Consider the following 13,826-nt stretch of genomic DNA (forward strand, 5'->3'; position numbering starts at 1 on the left):
ATTTTTTACATATGTCCCATGAACCAACCCCTTTAGTAATACCACCAGAGAAATTGGTGATATTAGGTTTACTTCTTGATTGAAAGTCAATGTTTCTTTTTGTTGATAATTCAACGGTGATAATCAAAGGGAGGATTGTTGTTGGTGATTTTAAAGTCAATGTCAAGATTAAGAAACTTGTAGAATTCGAAGTCAACACTTCAAAGCTGATCAAAGATCATAGAATTCCAAGGATGAGATCCATCTATACATATATTCTTACAAAGTTTAAATTAATCTAAATATCCCAACGACGTGTTACATAATTACCCTTACAATTTTCAAACTAGGTGTGAGATAAATTACTCTTTAATAATCTATTCAATATTTTATTTTATTATTAATTGTTTTCTCAAACATTAAAAAAAGCTATATAATATTTTATTGTATGTTTACTTTAATTTTAATTTAAGTTTCCAGCTAGCCTAGTTGATAAGGTCAACGGTTGATGAATAAAAAAAAAGAAAGAAATGAGCGTAGTGGTTTCCATGTGGATGCTGAAATCATAGATCTAAGTCTATTAAAAAAATTAAAAATTTACAGAGATCCTTGTTTTAAAACTGGTGGATTCGACCCAAAACTCGGCTGACTCTTCTCAACTCATTCTGTGTATATTTTGGTTGACTCGGAGTAATTCCAACGGACGCCTCTATTTTAGTATATTCTCACATTGTAAAGATGATTCTCTCATCCGAACCTAAATGAACTCCAACGGGTCACAACCTCTAAATCACTATTGAAGTCTCTAATTCACTATTCACATATTAAAATAAAATAATAAAAAAAAACTTGTTACTGACAATCTAATTTTATTTGTTACACTCCAAGTTAAATTTAAAAAAAAAAAAAAAAAATTGTTATTGACAGTCCAACCTTACTCTAAAACCATAGCACTATTCATCAAGGAACTCATTTTTGAGGATACCAAGGTTCCTCCCAAAGTTTGGAGGACCTTAAATGGATTCAACACAAAACTTTGATTGACTCAATTGAATTTTTAAGGTGAATAACCAATATGGCAACTCAAATTGAAAATGCACCAACTCCTCTGATGAAAATCGTACTGAGTTTACAGTTATACTTAAGGGTGTGTTACCATAAACATGTTGTGAAATAATATATTATTTAGTAGGAGAGTACACATTCCAAACTATTTACAAAGTTAATTTTAAAAAAATGATAATTATTTCAGTTTTTTTATAAATACCATGAATGCCCCTAATATTAATTTGGTGAAAAATCAATTTTACCCCTACAATATTATCATTTTAGGGGATCTCCAACCAACCCCTTCAAAAAAAGCATCTTCTTTACTTTTGTTGGTGGGTTGATTTAAAATTCTGAACTTTTGAAATAAAAAAGGATTTTAAAATATGTTAGTGGATTGTTTTGAAAATTGTGAAGGACAGAAATGACATTTAAAATGTTGAATGGAAAGAAAAGAAAATTAGAGAAAGCAAATAGTAATATAGAGATCCCTGGCAAAATTGAAGACTATTGGAGTCTAATTTTGCAAAACGGTCACCATATTTGAAGATGTAGGGTTTAATTGGAGATGCTCTTAAAAAACAAATCACCACAAGAGTAATAAACACGATTCGATAACTATTTTGGAATATACACCTGTTAAACAAGCATTAATTTCTATAACAGAATTTTCCCATAATACACTAATAAAAATTGTACACTGATTTCTTTTAAAATATATATATATACCACTACCGACAACTTAACGTTGATGTTGTTCTCTCTTAAATTGAGAATTAATCAATTTGCCTTATTTATCTAATTTAGTTGAGGTGTAATAAGTAAAATCTAGGGTGCCAATAGAATTATGCTTAATAATTGATGGCTGATCCCCCAAAACAATTCAAAAGCTGTTGCTGTTGCTGCTGTATCTTCTTCTTCTTCTTCTTCAACATCAACAATTTCATTCATCAATTGCAATTCTCTTTCTGTTTCATAGTCTTCTTAAGAGATTAATATAATAAGCATGGCAGAATCAGTTGCATATGCTTTTCTTAAGCCTGTATTTGAGCTGCTTGGTTCTTTAATTGTAACAGAGTTTGGATTGTTATGGGGTGTTAAGGAGGAGTTGGACAAATTGTCTAATTTCATGACAGCAATTCAATCGGTTCTTCAGGATGCTGAGGAAAAGCAAATTCATTCGAAGTATGTGAGAGATTGGATGACAAAGCTTAAAGATATCGCTTACGATGCCGAAGACATATTGGATGAGTTTGCAACTGAAGCTTTACGATCCAAAGTGGAAACTAGCAAGTGGAAGCAGGTATGCAATTTCTTCCTTTCCTGTTTCTGTTTAAAGTCGCTTCGATTTCGATATGAGATAAGTCATAAGATAAAGGACATCAATGAGAAATTAGAAAGGATTGCAAAGGAAAGGAATGATCTTCATCTTCGTGAAGGAGGTGGAGGGTCGCAGCTACCTGAAGTCGGGAAGAGAGCGAAAACCATCTCCTTGATACATGAACCAGTTGTTCTCGGTAGAGAAAACGAAAAGGAGAAGTTAATAAATCTGTTGGTATCTGATGGGTCTGTTGCAAAGGAGCTCTCTGTTATTCCCATAGTCGGTATGGGTGGAGTTGGAAAGACAACCCTTGCTCAGCTTATTTATAACGACGAGAGCGTTGAAAAGCATTTTGAACTAAGAGGATGGGTATGTGTGTCTGATGATTTTGATTTGGAAAGACTGTCAAAGGCGATTATAGAGAGTACTTCAAAGACATCATCTAATTGTAAGGAATTAACCTCACTCGCTGAAGAAATTCAGAAAATAGTGAGTGGGAAGAAATTTCTACTCGTATTAGATGATGTCTGGAATGAAGATTCTAAAAAGTGGGAAGTCCTAAGAGCTCCCTTGCAATGTGGAGCAAAGGGGAGTAAAATTCTTGTCACCACTCGAAGTGAAAATGTTTCACGGATCATGGGCACTATTCATGGTTATCCCTTGGGAATTTTGTCAGATGAAGATTGTTGGTTATTGCTAGGAAAACGGGCATTTCCAACTGAGAGTTGGGATGAGCATCCAGATCTGGTGGTGGTTGGCAAGAAAATTGCAAAAAAGTGCAGTGGTATACCTTTGGCTGCAAAGGCACTTGGAGGCATCTTACAAAGTAAGAAACAAGAAAGAAAATGGAAAGACATTTTGAACAGTGAAATATGGAAATTACCACAAGGAGGAGAAGATGATATCTTAAATTCTCTAAGATTGAGTTATCATCATTTGCCCCCACATCTAAAGCAGTGCTTTCTATATTGTAGCATATTTCCCAAGGACTATAAATTTGAAAAGGAGACATTGGTCAAATTGTGGATGGGGGAAGGTTTTATTACATCCAATGTGGGGCAAATGGAAATGGAAGATGTGGGTTGTGATTACTTTGATGATTTGCTATGGAGGTCATTCTTCCAGTACTGTGGGAAAGAAGAGGATGGCGAATTGCAGTACAATATGCATGATCTGATTCATGATCTAGCACAATCACTTTCCGAAGGTGAATGTTTTAGAATGGAGGACAAAAAATTAATTGATTTTCCTGAAAAGGCTCGGTATGCTTCTTGCATCACTCATACAGCAAGTGATCTTACAATGTTTGAGCAGTTTCTTAAATGCAAAAGGCTTCACACTTTACTAATGTCCCTGGGTTTGGAACTGAAAGCGTCCCCACTAATCTATTCCAACAAATGAAATTCCTTCGTGTGTTGGAATTGAATTTTTCTAGTATGGCAGAGTTGCCCGATTCAATTGGCAATTTGAAACACCTACGATACTTTTCCCTTTCATCTTCTTTTATAAAAAGATTGCCTGAATCAGTGAGCAACCTTTATAATCTGCAGACATTAGATCTTAGTCACTGTAATAGCTTGGTTGAGTTACCCAAGGACGCAAGAAACCTGATTAACCTACGACATCTTACCTTTCAGACATTTAAAATGAGTTCGACACTAAAGGGAATTGGGAGATTAACATGTCTACGAACACTGTCAAAGTTCGTTGTTGGTAAAGATAGTGGGCATGAGATAGGACAATTGATGAAATTGATTAACCTCAGAGGTCAATTGAAGATTTCAGGGCTCCAAAATGTGGTCAATGCAGAAGAGGTCGTGTGGGATAGTAGAGAATATATTGAAGTGGAGAAGTTGGATTTATCATGGGAAGGTTATCAGAGTGTAAGTATTGCAGAGGAAGTACTTGAAAGGTTCCAACCTCACCCTAATCTCAGAATCCTAAATATCAAATGCTACAATGGTGAAAGATTTCCAAGCTGGATTGGGGATCCGTCTTTTTCCAAACTAGAGCAAGTGCGGATAATGGGTTGTAAATCATGTCAAACCCTCCCTCCTCTCTGGCAGCTACCTTCTCTCAAGATATTATATCTAAGCGGTGGTGATTTTTTGGTTGATGGAAACCTGTTTAATAAGGCTTTTCCCTCATTGGAAGAGCTTTATATTGATTCATTCCCAAATTTAGTAGAATGGAGTAGTGGCACTGAAGAAAAAGGTGATTTCCCTTGCCTCCGTAAACTTGAAATTGTTGATTGCATGAGTTTGATTGCTCTTCCAAGGTTTTTGACAAATGTTCGTAAGTTATATTTAAGAAATTGCAATGAGAGGATATTAAGCTCTCTGTCTTACTTCACCTCTCTCTCCTCCTTGTGGATAGTAAGATTTTTAAAAATCTACAGGGTGGGTCGTTAAAGAAGCTAAAAGCACTCAAAAAGCTTGTTATCGATGATTGTGAAGAGTTAGTTACTCTAGATGAGGGTCTAGAATACCTAGTATCCCTTCAACAGTTGATTATTTGGTATCTTCCTCAACTGGCATCCTTGCCAGATGGATTGAAAAACCTCATCTCCCTTAAAGAATTGTCTATCTTCGATTCTGAAAGACTAGCAACCTTGCCAAAGGAGGGACTGCCCACCACGCTTCAAACTGTCGAAATTTACAATTGTCCATTGCTAGCAGATCAGTGGCGAATATTGGCCCAAGATATCACACATCCCCAACTTACACACGGTATGCTTTTTTTTCTTGTTACACTAAAATACCCCTAAATTAATCACAATTTGAAGTTTGACTGTTTTTTAACTTATAAAATATATAATAAAAAATAAAAAAAAATACAACTTATTTATCAAAATTACTTTCTTTTTTATATTATGGATTTTGCAAATAGTTTGAAACTTTTGTTGTCCCCAATAAATAAGATAATTTCATCCCGTTAATTGGTAACTTGTGAGACTCACCTCCAACACTTATGGAATCAATTTTTCGATTTTAGAATGCAAATGCATTGATTTACTTAGGAAAAACTAAAATAAAATGTTTTATTATTTTAAAATATTATGAAATTTTTTCCAATAATATTGAGTTTTAAATTAAATAATAACATTTTCCATTGTTTAACATTTCAATTTTTCAAATTTTTTTTTTTTTTAAACATATTTAAACTAAGAATGGGACTACAGTCTTGAGTTGCATTTATCATAAATCTTTTAATTTTTCTAGTGTTCATGTTTCAGTTGCTACACTGGAAGCTAATAATTTTCTTTTCCAGAACTTTTGAACGTATTGTGCAAATGATTCTGATTCAAGAAGTGGTGCAAAGTGATTCTGAATAGGTATGGTTGATTCTGAATAGGTATGGTTGAAAACACAGATCTGACATGGAGTGTGTAGGCACCAAAATTTTGAGAAGGCCTTTACAAATTTTATAAATAAAAATCCCTAATTTTATTAATGGGCTTCAAATCCAAATTGAGTCCATTAAATGGGAACGTGCCCCCCTACAAGTTTGGGTTTTGGGCTTTCGCAGATAAAGCTCATGATCCTATAAATTCAAGTGATCCACATTAAATATTGGGCCTAATACCCAAATAAATAAATTTGGCCCAATAATAATCCATAAAATTGGATTTGGACAAATTTAGCCTTTTAAACAAATCAATTAAGCCTTCTTAAGTTGGGGGTATAATTGGAAAGCTAAATTATCTTTAAATCTATAAATACAAGAGCCTCTCTCATTGAGAGGGGAGCTGGATCACTTTCTCTCAGAAGACAGAAGCTCTCCCTCCAGAGAAGAAGAAGCTCTCAAGCCCTCCTCCAGAGACAAAAGCAAAGTTCTTCAGAGATCCGGACTCTGACTAAAGAGAAGATCAAGCATAAAGCGCTTCTCCGGAATCCAAGCAACCTTCTCAGCCGATAAAGCGCAAAGCCCGGAGAGAAGAAGATCTACAGAAGCCTCTACAGAAGATCAAGCACAAAGCAAAGCCACCGTTCAAGCAACCTTCTCAGCCGATAAAGCGCGAAGCACGGAGAGAAGAAAAGCTACATACATCGTCACTATTTTCTGTGCTTGACTGTTAATCAGAGGAAACACTGAGATCTGTATCCACTTTTCATCAAAAATCAATAAAATCATTTGCGATTATTTTTCACGGATCTCGAGGTAGATCCGTAGAAATTTATTGTCGACAAATTTCTGGCACGCCCAGTGGGACAATCTCAACCTCTCATCTTTCAGTCAACTGCAAGAACATCACCCAAAGCATCGATGGCATCTCGCAACGTCAACGCTATCGCATCTGCCGTTACTGAGAAAGGTAAGAAAATCCTTTCTTCCAATCTTGAATCTGATCAGGTTACTAGTCGCGATCATCATGTGACACGAACAATGACAAAGACTGGTGGAATCAAGCTAGTGGAGCCTCTCCAGCATCACTCTAAGAAACGTGCTTCAAAAACGGCACTTACCACGAAAGAATCGTGGGCGGACATGGTAGAAGACGACTCGTCAGATTCTGGATCTGATTCGAAGTCAAGCGAGGGATCATCTAGATCTTTATCGATCACTTCTCCGTCACAAACTCACACATCCATCAGAGCAGTAATGACAGCTGGCGCACTAACGATGGAGGAACAAGTTGCTCAGATGGCAGACACCATCAACAAGTTAACAAAAGCAATGGAAGAGAAAGATATTCAAATAGCAACTCTCGCCAGCCGTTTGGAGCAGAAAGACAAAGAGAATGAGTCGAGTGCTGGACCCTCACGTCCTCCAGGATTCACCCCTGAAGCATACATGGCTCCGCACGAAGAGGAACAACGAGCAGACTATTCTGGTTCACGAAAAGCTACTCGAGATCCACCACAAGGCTCTGTCGCTTCGCTTTCCGTTCAACAACTGCAAGCAATGATTACTGACACCATTCGTGCTCAGTATGGGGGCATGCCACAATCCTCATTGGTTTACTCCAAACCCTACACTCAACGCATCGAACAAATGCGTCTTCCGGCAAGATATCAACCACCAAAATTCCAACAGTTCGAAGGAAAAGACAATCCAAAGCAGCATATTGCCCACTTCATCGAAACTTGCAATAACGTCGGTACATTCGGTGACTTCATGGTGAAACAATTCGTTCGCTCCCTCCGCGGCAATGCGTTCGATTGGTACACTGACTTGGAACCCAATTCAATAGATAGTTGGGATCAACTTGAGAGGGTGTTCCTCGGCCGCTTCTACAGCACTAGAAGAACAGTAAGTGTGGACACGGGATTTTTAATGTTTTCGAAAACATCCCTCCACTTTGGGGTGTTTTGAAGTCGCCACCATTCATTTTCTGAAAGGGGTGTGAATGGTCACCCGAAATTGTTTTTCTTTGAAAAACATGGCATTTTGACATGTTGATGACTCTCGTATGGATAGGGTACATATTTGGTCCAACCTTGATTCAAAGGTAAGGGGGTCCATTTATGGAGTAGGGAAGGTGTTAGGCACCCTACTCCATCCACGTAACGTGGTAACCTCGGATTCGGTATTTTAAAATAAAAATAAAATAAAATTGAAGAAAAATCCGATGTGTGCCCTCAAGTGTGAGGGACTTTTAATGTTGGTTTCAATCATTAAGGGCACCCTTATGAAGAAGGGGCCCTTTGGTGATTTAACCCATGGGGTGTGTGCAAGTGTGTAGGAGAGGGGGAAAGTAGAAGAGGGGATGTGGAGGGGGTGTTCCTTTTGTTGAACCCACCTTGTCCCAATCTTGATCTTCAAGTATGTCTTCCTTTGAGTTGACTTGGACTTGCTTGAGGTTGTAGAAGATTGAGTTGAGTTGAGAGTGAGGTGTTGAGAGTAGAGTAGAGCAGAGAGATGTTTTTTTTTTTAGAGGATTTTTTGTCAAATTTTCATTAGTTGTGGTGAGGGGAGAATGGAGGGGTTTTTATAGAGGTTGGAGAGATATTTTGAGGGTATAATGGGGTGAATGAAGAGAATAATGGATAATGGCATGGGTTTGAGAGGAGAGGGGTATGAAATTTAAGATGGAAATAAGGGTAGTTTTGTAATGAGGGAAATGGGTTATGTTTTAACCCAAATGGTTTGGATCTTACCCAAATCCATTTGGGTAGAGTGTTTGGTGGGGTGAGATGAGTGATGGTTGATGGGTGTAAGAGAGTTGTTTGGAGAATGAGTGTAGAGATGGTTGAAGAGGTAAGGTGTTAGATTTGAGATGATGTGTAGTGTAAGAGGTTGATTGGTTGGATTTTGGGAGAGGTGAAGGGATGAAAACATGTGGCAAATGGGGAGATGATGAGATTGGTTGATTGGTGATGGTGGTTAGATGATTAGAGAGAAGAGTATGGGAGGTATGGGTTGAGGTATGGGTTGAGGTGATTTTATGGGAGTGTTTTAAGGGAAAGTGATGGATAGATATGGGTTGTGATGTGGGTGGTTGATAGTGTTAGAGAATGGGAAATAGGTTAGGGTATGTAGGGTATGGGTTGTGAGGTGGGTGGTTGATGATGAGAGGATGGGGAATAGGTTAGGTTAGGGTAGGGTTATGGGTTGAGTTGTTGGTTGTTGATGATGAGAGGATGGGGAATAGGTTAGGTTAGGGTAGGGTTATGGGTTGAGTTGTTGGTTGTTGATAATGAGAGGATGGGGAATATGTTAGGTTAGGGTAGGGTTATGGGTTGAGTTGATTAGATGAGGGAGGTGGAAGGAGATGATGACATGTGTTATCTCTTGGTGATTGGTTTGATGTGATGATGGTGGGTTGGATTGGATTTGGGTAGTGAATTGGGCTTAGGTTAGGATTTGGGCTTAGATTGGGTTGGGTTAATGTTGGATAAAGTAGTTTGGGTTTGGGTGTGGGCTTGGATAGGGAATTGAATGGTAATGAGGATGGACTTGGATTTAATAAGAATGATTGGGCTTGGGTGGAATAGATGGTTTTGGGATTCATGGGCCACGTGAATAGGATTGGCCCATTTATTTTAAGGAAAACAAAACTTTTGAAGGTATGGGCTTTGAGGGCCCAATACGGTTTTTATTTTTATTTTTGGGTATTTTGGCGTCGAGGGCCCGCTCAAATTTGGGTGTCTACAGCTGCCCCTCTTTGCAGGAATTGCGTGCAAAGAACTGCAAAGAATAGACGAAACCCTGATTTGTGCGGGTCCGAAGATTTTGCTCAGACAAGTTTTTGAAAACACCGATTTCATTTGATAGATAAGAGATGGCTAGAAGTGGCTACCCAAGCACGGGGTCTGACAGGGCGCCGGTTGATTTCCTCGACCTCGTGGCGCGGAGCTCGTGTGAGGTCTTGGATTTGTGGTGATTTGAGAAAAACTTTGACTTGGGTATTTTCAACGAGTCTTTAAGCAGTTGATTTTGGCTTTTGCAAGAATACCATTTTGATTTTTTTGATTTTTTGATTTTTTGATTTTTTGATTTTTTTTTTTTTTGGTGGTCCGTTCTTGAAGCACGGACTGTTTAAATCTCATTCGGTCCGTGCTTGAAGCACGGACTGTTTAAATCTCATTCGGTCCGTGCTTCAAGCACGGACTCTATTTTTAATATTTTCGGTCCGTGCATGAAGCACGGACTGCGCAAAATTAATTCAGTCCATGCTTCATGCATGGACCAGAACATTTTTAAAAACCGAACGTCGCACCTAGACGTTTCACTTGGCTGTTCTTCTCCGTTTTCTCCTCTGGTTCTTCGTCTTCTCCTCTGATTCTTCGTCTTCTCCTCTGATTCTTCGTCTTCTCCTCTCTCATTTCTCTCTTGCGTGCTTGGGTGGTCGAAGAGACATGTCGGGTGTGTGGATACTTGGATTTGGAGCACTCTTGGTACTTCTTTGGATTATTCCTTCGATAGAGGTTAGTTCATCTTCTCCTTTTAGATTAATTTCTTTTTGATTTTGCAAACCTTTATCGCATGATTACCTGTTTCAAACAATCCATGACAGACACACAAACCTCGTTGCATGCATGCTTATTAGACTAGGATTCTTGTTTTATGCCTTTGCCATGTTTGTCTTCTTCAAAATGAAAACCTGGTTGTATGCTTATTTCCGATATTTCTTTCACTTTGTTTGTTCACATGTGATCATGAAATTCTGTTATGTGTGCATTGTGACTTTATTTCGTTTTTCATGCTCTTTTGGATGTCTTCATTGCTTGTGAAATGTTCAAGGCACGATTATAGCGATTTATTATTTTGTTTCGCATGCTTTTGCTCTTTTAGAACCCGTTGGATTCGCCTTGGACTTCGGAGTAGGTTCCTTAGATGTAGGTGAGATTTATTGGTGGTGGGCTTTGGGAAATGATTGGGACAATGGTTAGGCAATCGGATGGAGTGATTTGAGTGCTATTAGGGGAGGTTAGGCATAGGTTGTGGTTGGTTTTCGAGATTCGAGTTGGTGAGGCATGGTTAAAGATGGATGGAATCTTGATTTATGGGGGGTACTCGAGGTGATGGTGTAGCTTCGATCAGTGGGGTGCCTTGCGAGGGTCAAGATTTTGGATCATGGGGTTGGTTTGGTTTAGGTTGGTTTTGTGGGTTCGAATGGAATCGTAGCTTTGGTCTTGGTTTAGGTCCATGGGTTCGATCGCCGTTAAGGTTTTTGGTTTAAGTAGGCATCTTATTAGGTAGCTGGTTTTCTCATGTAGACGGCGCGCACTCGTGGGAGTAGGGCTGCATTGATTGGCGAGGCTGGAGATAGATCGACTGCGAGGACTCGATATGAGCAGGAGACTGTCAGGGAGTCGCCTATGGAGGAGGCGACTCAGTCCTCATCGAGCAGCTCGTCATCAGACAGTGAGACAGAGGCTGGTGACTCAAGACGTCGGGCTACCGTCCGACGAGTACCTAGCAGGAGTAGGACTGCAGAGGCGGCAGGCAGAGGTGGTGGTGGTGGCCGAGGTGATGGTGGTAGTAGCAGTGGTGGTAGTGGTCGAGGTGGTGGTGGTAGTAGCAGTGGTGGTAGTGGTCGAGGTGGCAGTGGTAGTCGAGGTCGAGGGGTAGAGGGAGCTCGCGCTTCGATTCCCCCAGAGGCCAGAGAGGGTGTAGTGGATACTCCTCTTCTCACTGGATTGAGCAGGCACGTCTCGATGTACGTGCGGATGGACGTGCCGACCCCTTACCCATCCAGCAGCTACAGGGGCAGTTGGAGGACTTTTATGCTAGAGTTCTCCCAGTTTACTGAGGATCTGAGGGGTCAGTTTACTCGGGCCGGCTTCGGAGCTTTCTTGAGGATTCCATATTTTAGGTCAGACCGACCTATTTTTGTTGCGATGATGGAGAGGTGGTTTCCGGCTACGCACACATTTCATATGCCAGAGACCGAGATTGGCATCAGGCCATCCGATTTTGTGACCATCACCGGGATCTCTATGGAGGGAGAGGCCATTTTTCCTCATATGTTACCGTTAGAAGAGGTTGCCGAGTTGATTGGGGCTCCCTATATTCCAGCTGGCGAGGTCGGCAAATTGCATAGGCTGGGTATGCGGTTTTTGTGGTAGACCCTAGGTCAGCGGGGTCGGACCGTGAGGCGAGGAGATGCCGATTTTGCTGCAGTCTTCCGCCTCAGTTTTCTGCTTTTGTTGGGGAGTTGTTTCTTGTTGGAGGACGACTCTACTGTGATGACATGGTTTCTCCCTTTTCTTCGAGACATCCACCGAGTAGCTACCTATGACTGGGGGAGTCTGATTTATGGCACCATCCTCGGTGGCTTAGATCGCATCGTGGAGGGTATTACTTCCCCACGAGGTGGCGGTATCTCTGCCAGGTTCTTCTGGCCTTTTATCGAGGTACTTTGCTTCTCAACCCTTGAACTTTTGGCTTCTTACTTCTTACGATCTATCGGTCTGATCTTGTTGCTTCATTTTCTTCCAGCTTTTTGTACATGTACACTTTCCCTACTATCTTCCTGAGATGCGCCATCCGGATGAGGGCTACCCCCTCGGTGCTTTTTAGGCGACTCGAGACGGGCGTACTATCAAGAGCAATGCCCGTAGCGCTCGGGCCCACTTTGACAGGTGCAGGCTTCATGAGGTGAGTAACTTCTTTTGGTTTGTAGCACTAGAGCTTCTTTCCAATATGTTAGAATCTCATTGTTTCCCTTCTCTTTGTTGTGCAGATATTTTCAGTTACCTTTCCGGACCTTCCTCAATCGGTCCAGGAGCGTCGAGAGGTGTGGGCAGCCTTCGATCGGGACATGAGACGGGAGATATATCCCAGCTTCATTGGTCGTCTCCTCTATGTGTATTACTTTGGGGAGTGGCTATTCTTTCAGCATGACCGGTCTCTCAGTATCCCTGCAGCTCCGGTGACGCCTTCTTCTATGGATCTGTCGGCTGAGGAGTACTTGGCCCAGGTCGGTGGGGTACCAGCGCGAGGGCTTCTAGTGGAGGGTGATTATATCAGTTGGTTTAGGACCGCCTCCATTGGTTGCCTGATGCCTGCTATGCCCATGCGTGCCGGGGTTACTGAGATTGGTGGAGTCTTCATCCGGGAGCATGATGACACCGTGAGTCCTAACTTTTCTCTTCTTCTTATCTTCTGATTCTCCATGTCTGTTCAAGTCTAATTTGCTACTTTTTTTCTCAGATTGACGATCTGCGTCGCCTCCGGGAGGGGTACAGTGTGATCGAGACCCAAGCGGCCCGTTGTGCTGAGATGGAGGCTCGGTGGAGAGCGGTTCAGGCAGAGGTGGCAGCTCAGGCCGAGCGTATTCATGAGCTAGAGATGAGGCTGGCCATGAGGGAGTCTCGTGCGCAAGCTGAGATGGCACGCTCTTCTTTTCCCTTATCCTTTTTAATTCTGTATTTCTATCACTGTAGACTGATTGCTTTGTTGTGATGTTTCAGGACTATCATCGACGCCATGATGGGGCCAGCACATCTGCTCATCCACCTCTTCCTACTCAGGTACATTTAATTCCAGTTATCTTCTTTCACTAGCCTGCTTGCATATTTGCCTGTCATTTGAGTGCATCTGTTTATCTTTTCAGGCTTCGGATGGCGCCGGACCTTCTACCCGACCCCCAGCTTTTACTGTAAATTCTTCTGATATGGGCTTAGGGATGCATGATCTGCCTGCCTCTTCGGGTACCGGCTCTGTCTTCTCCGGTCTGAGGGACGTAGATCTTTCTGGTGTTGATTCTGCTGCTCGAGATGCTCCTGGATCAGATGATGATAATCTTAGGATGTATTTATGAATATACATGTATATATCTTTTTGTATTTTGTGCACATTGTATAACTCATTTTGATTATATATATGACATTGTTTATTTCATTTTGGATCCTCTTGCAAAATGGTGATTATGACCGTCGTTGAGCCACTGAGGCTGGGAAGTAGTAACATCAAATAATTAGGGTTTGTGGGCCCCATTTTCCGTTAATTCAACATTTTGAATGTACTGGTCCGTGCATGAAGCACGGACTGCGCTAATTTTGAACGGTCCGTGCTTCATGTACAGACT

At 40.8% G+C, this 13,826-nt stretch overlaps 2 protein-coding genes and 1 pseudogene across 3 annotated transcripts; all 3 read left to right on the forward strand.

Moving 5' to 3' along the window:
• The first annotated feature begins 1,906 nt into the window (after positions 1-1,906).
• Positions 1,907-8,804, forward strand: LOC147409950 (putative disease resistance protein RGA3 pseudogene; annotated as a pseudogene). Its single transcript, XR_015175500.1, has 2 exons — positions 1,907-5,076; positions 5,618-8,804. The product of XR_015175500.1 is annotated as a putative disease resistance protein RGA3 pseudogene (transcript).
• A 160-nt stretch (positions 8,805-8,964) lies between these two features.
• On the forward strand, positions 8,965-12,388 carry LOC147409951 (uncharacterized). Its single transcript, XM_086432133.1, has 2 exons — positions 8,965-12,150; positions 12,236-12,388. Exon 1 carries the CDS (start codon positions 11,113-11,115, stop codon positions 11,860-11,862), a length of 750 nt encoding a protein of 249 aa, XP_086288259.1. The 5' UTR covers positions 8,965-11,112; the 3' UTR covers positions 11,863-12,150; positions 12,236-12,388.
• Positions 11,983-13,574, forward strand: LOC147409952 (uncharacterized). Its single transcript, XM_086432036.1, has 5 exons — positions 11,983-12,150; positions 12,447-12,869; positions 12,950-13,129; positions 13,210-13,269; positions 13,353-13,574. Exons 1-5 carry the CDS (start codon positions 11,983-11,985, stop codon positions 13,557-13,559), a joined length of 1,038 nt encoding a protein of 345 aa, XP_086288162.1. The 3' UTR covers positions 13,560-13,574.
• Positions 13,575-13,826: the final 252 nt, after the last annotated feature.

The sequence above is a fragment of the Akebia trifoliata genome, chromosome 2, assembly GCF_017979445.1.
Source record: "Akebia trifoliata isolate Shusen 1 chromosome 2, ASM1797944v1, whole genome shotgun sequence".
Lineage (NCBI taxonomy): Eukaryota > Viridiplantae > Streptophyta > Magnoliopsida > Ranunculales > Lardizabalaceae > Akebia > Akebia trifoliata.

Bases quoted from the DNA above. Each gene is read 5' to 3' on its own strand.
- LOC147409951 (XM_086432133.1), top strand. From the start codon at position 11,113: ATGGAGGAGGCGACTCAGTCCTCATCGAGCAGCTCGTCATCAGACAGT.
- LOC147409952 (XM_086432036.1), top strand. From the start codon at position 11,983: ATGACATGGTTTCTCCCTTTTCTTCGAGACATCCACCGAGTAGCTACC. The intron at 12,151-12,446 runs GTACTTTGCTTC...CCAATATGTTAG, and splicing joins TCTTCTGGCCTTTTATCGAG to AATCTCATTGTTTCCCTTCT. The intron at 13,270-13,352 runs GTACATTTAATT...TTATCTTTTCAG, and splicing joins ATCCACCTCTTCCTACTCAG to GCTTCGGATGGCGCCGGACC.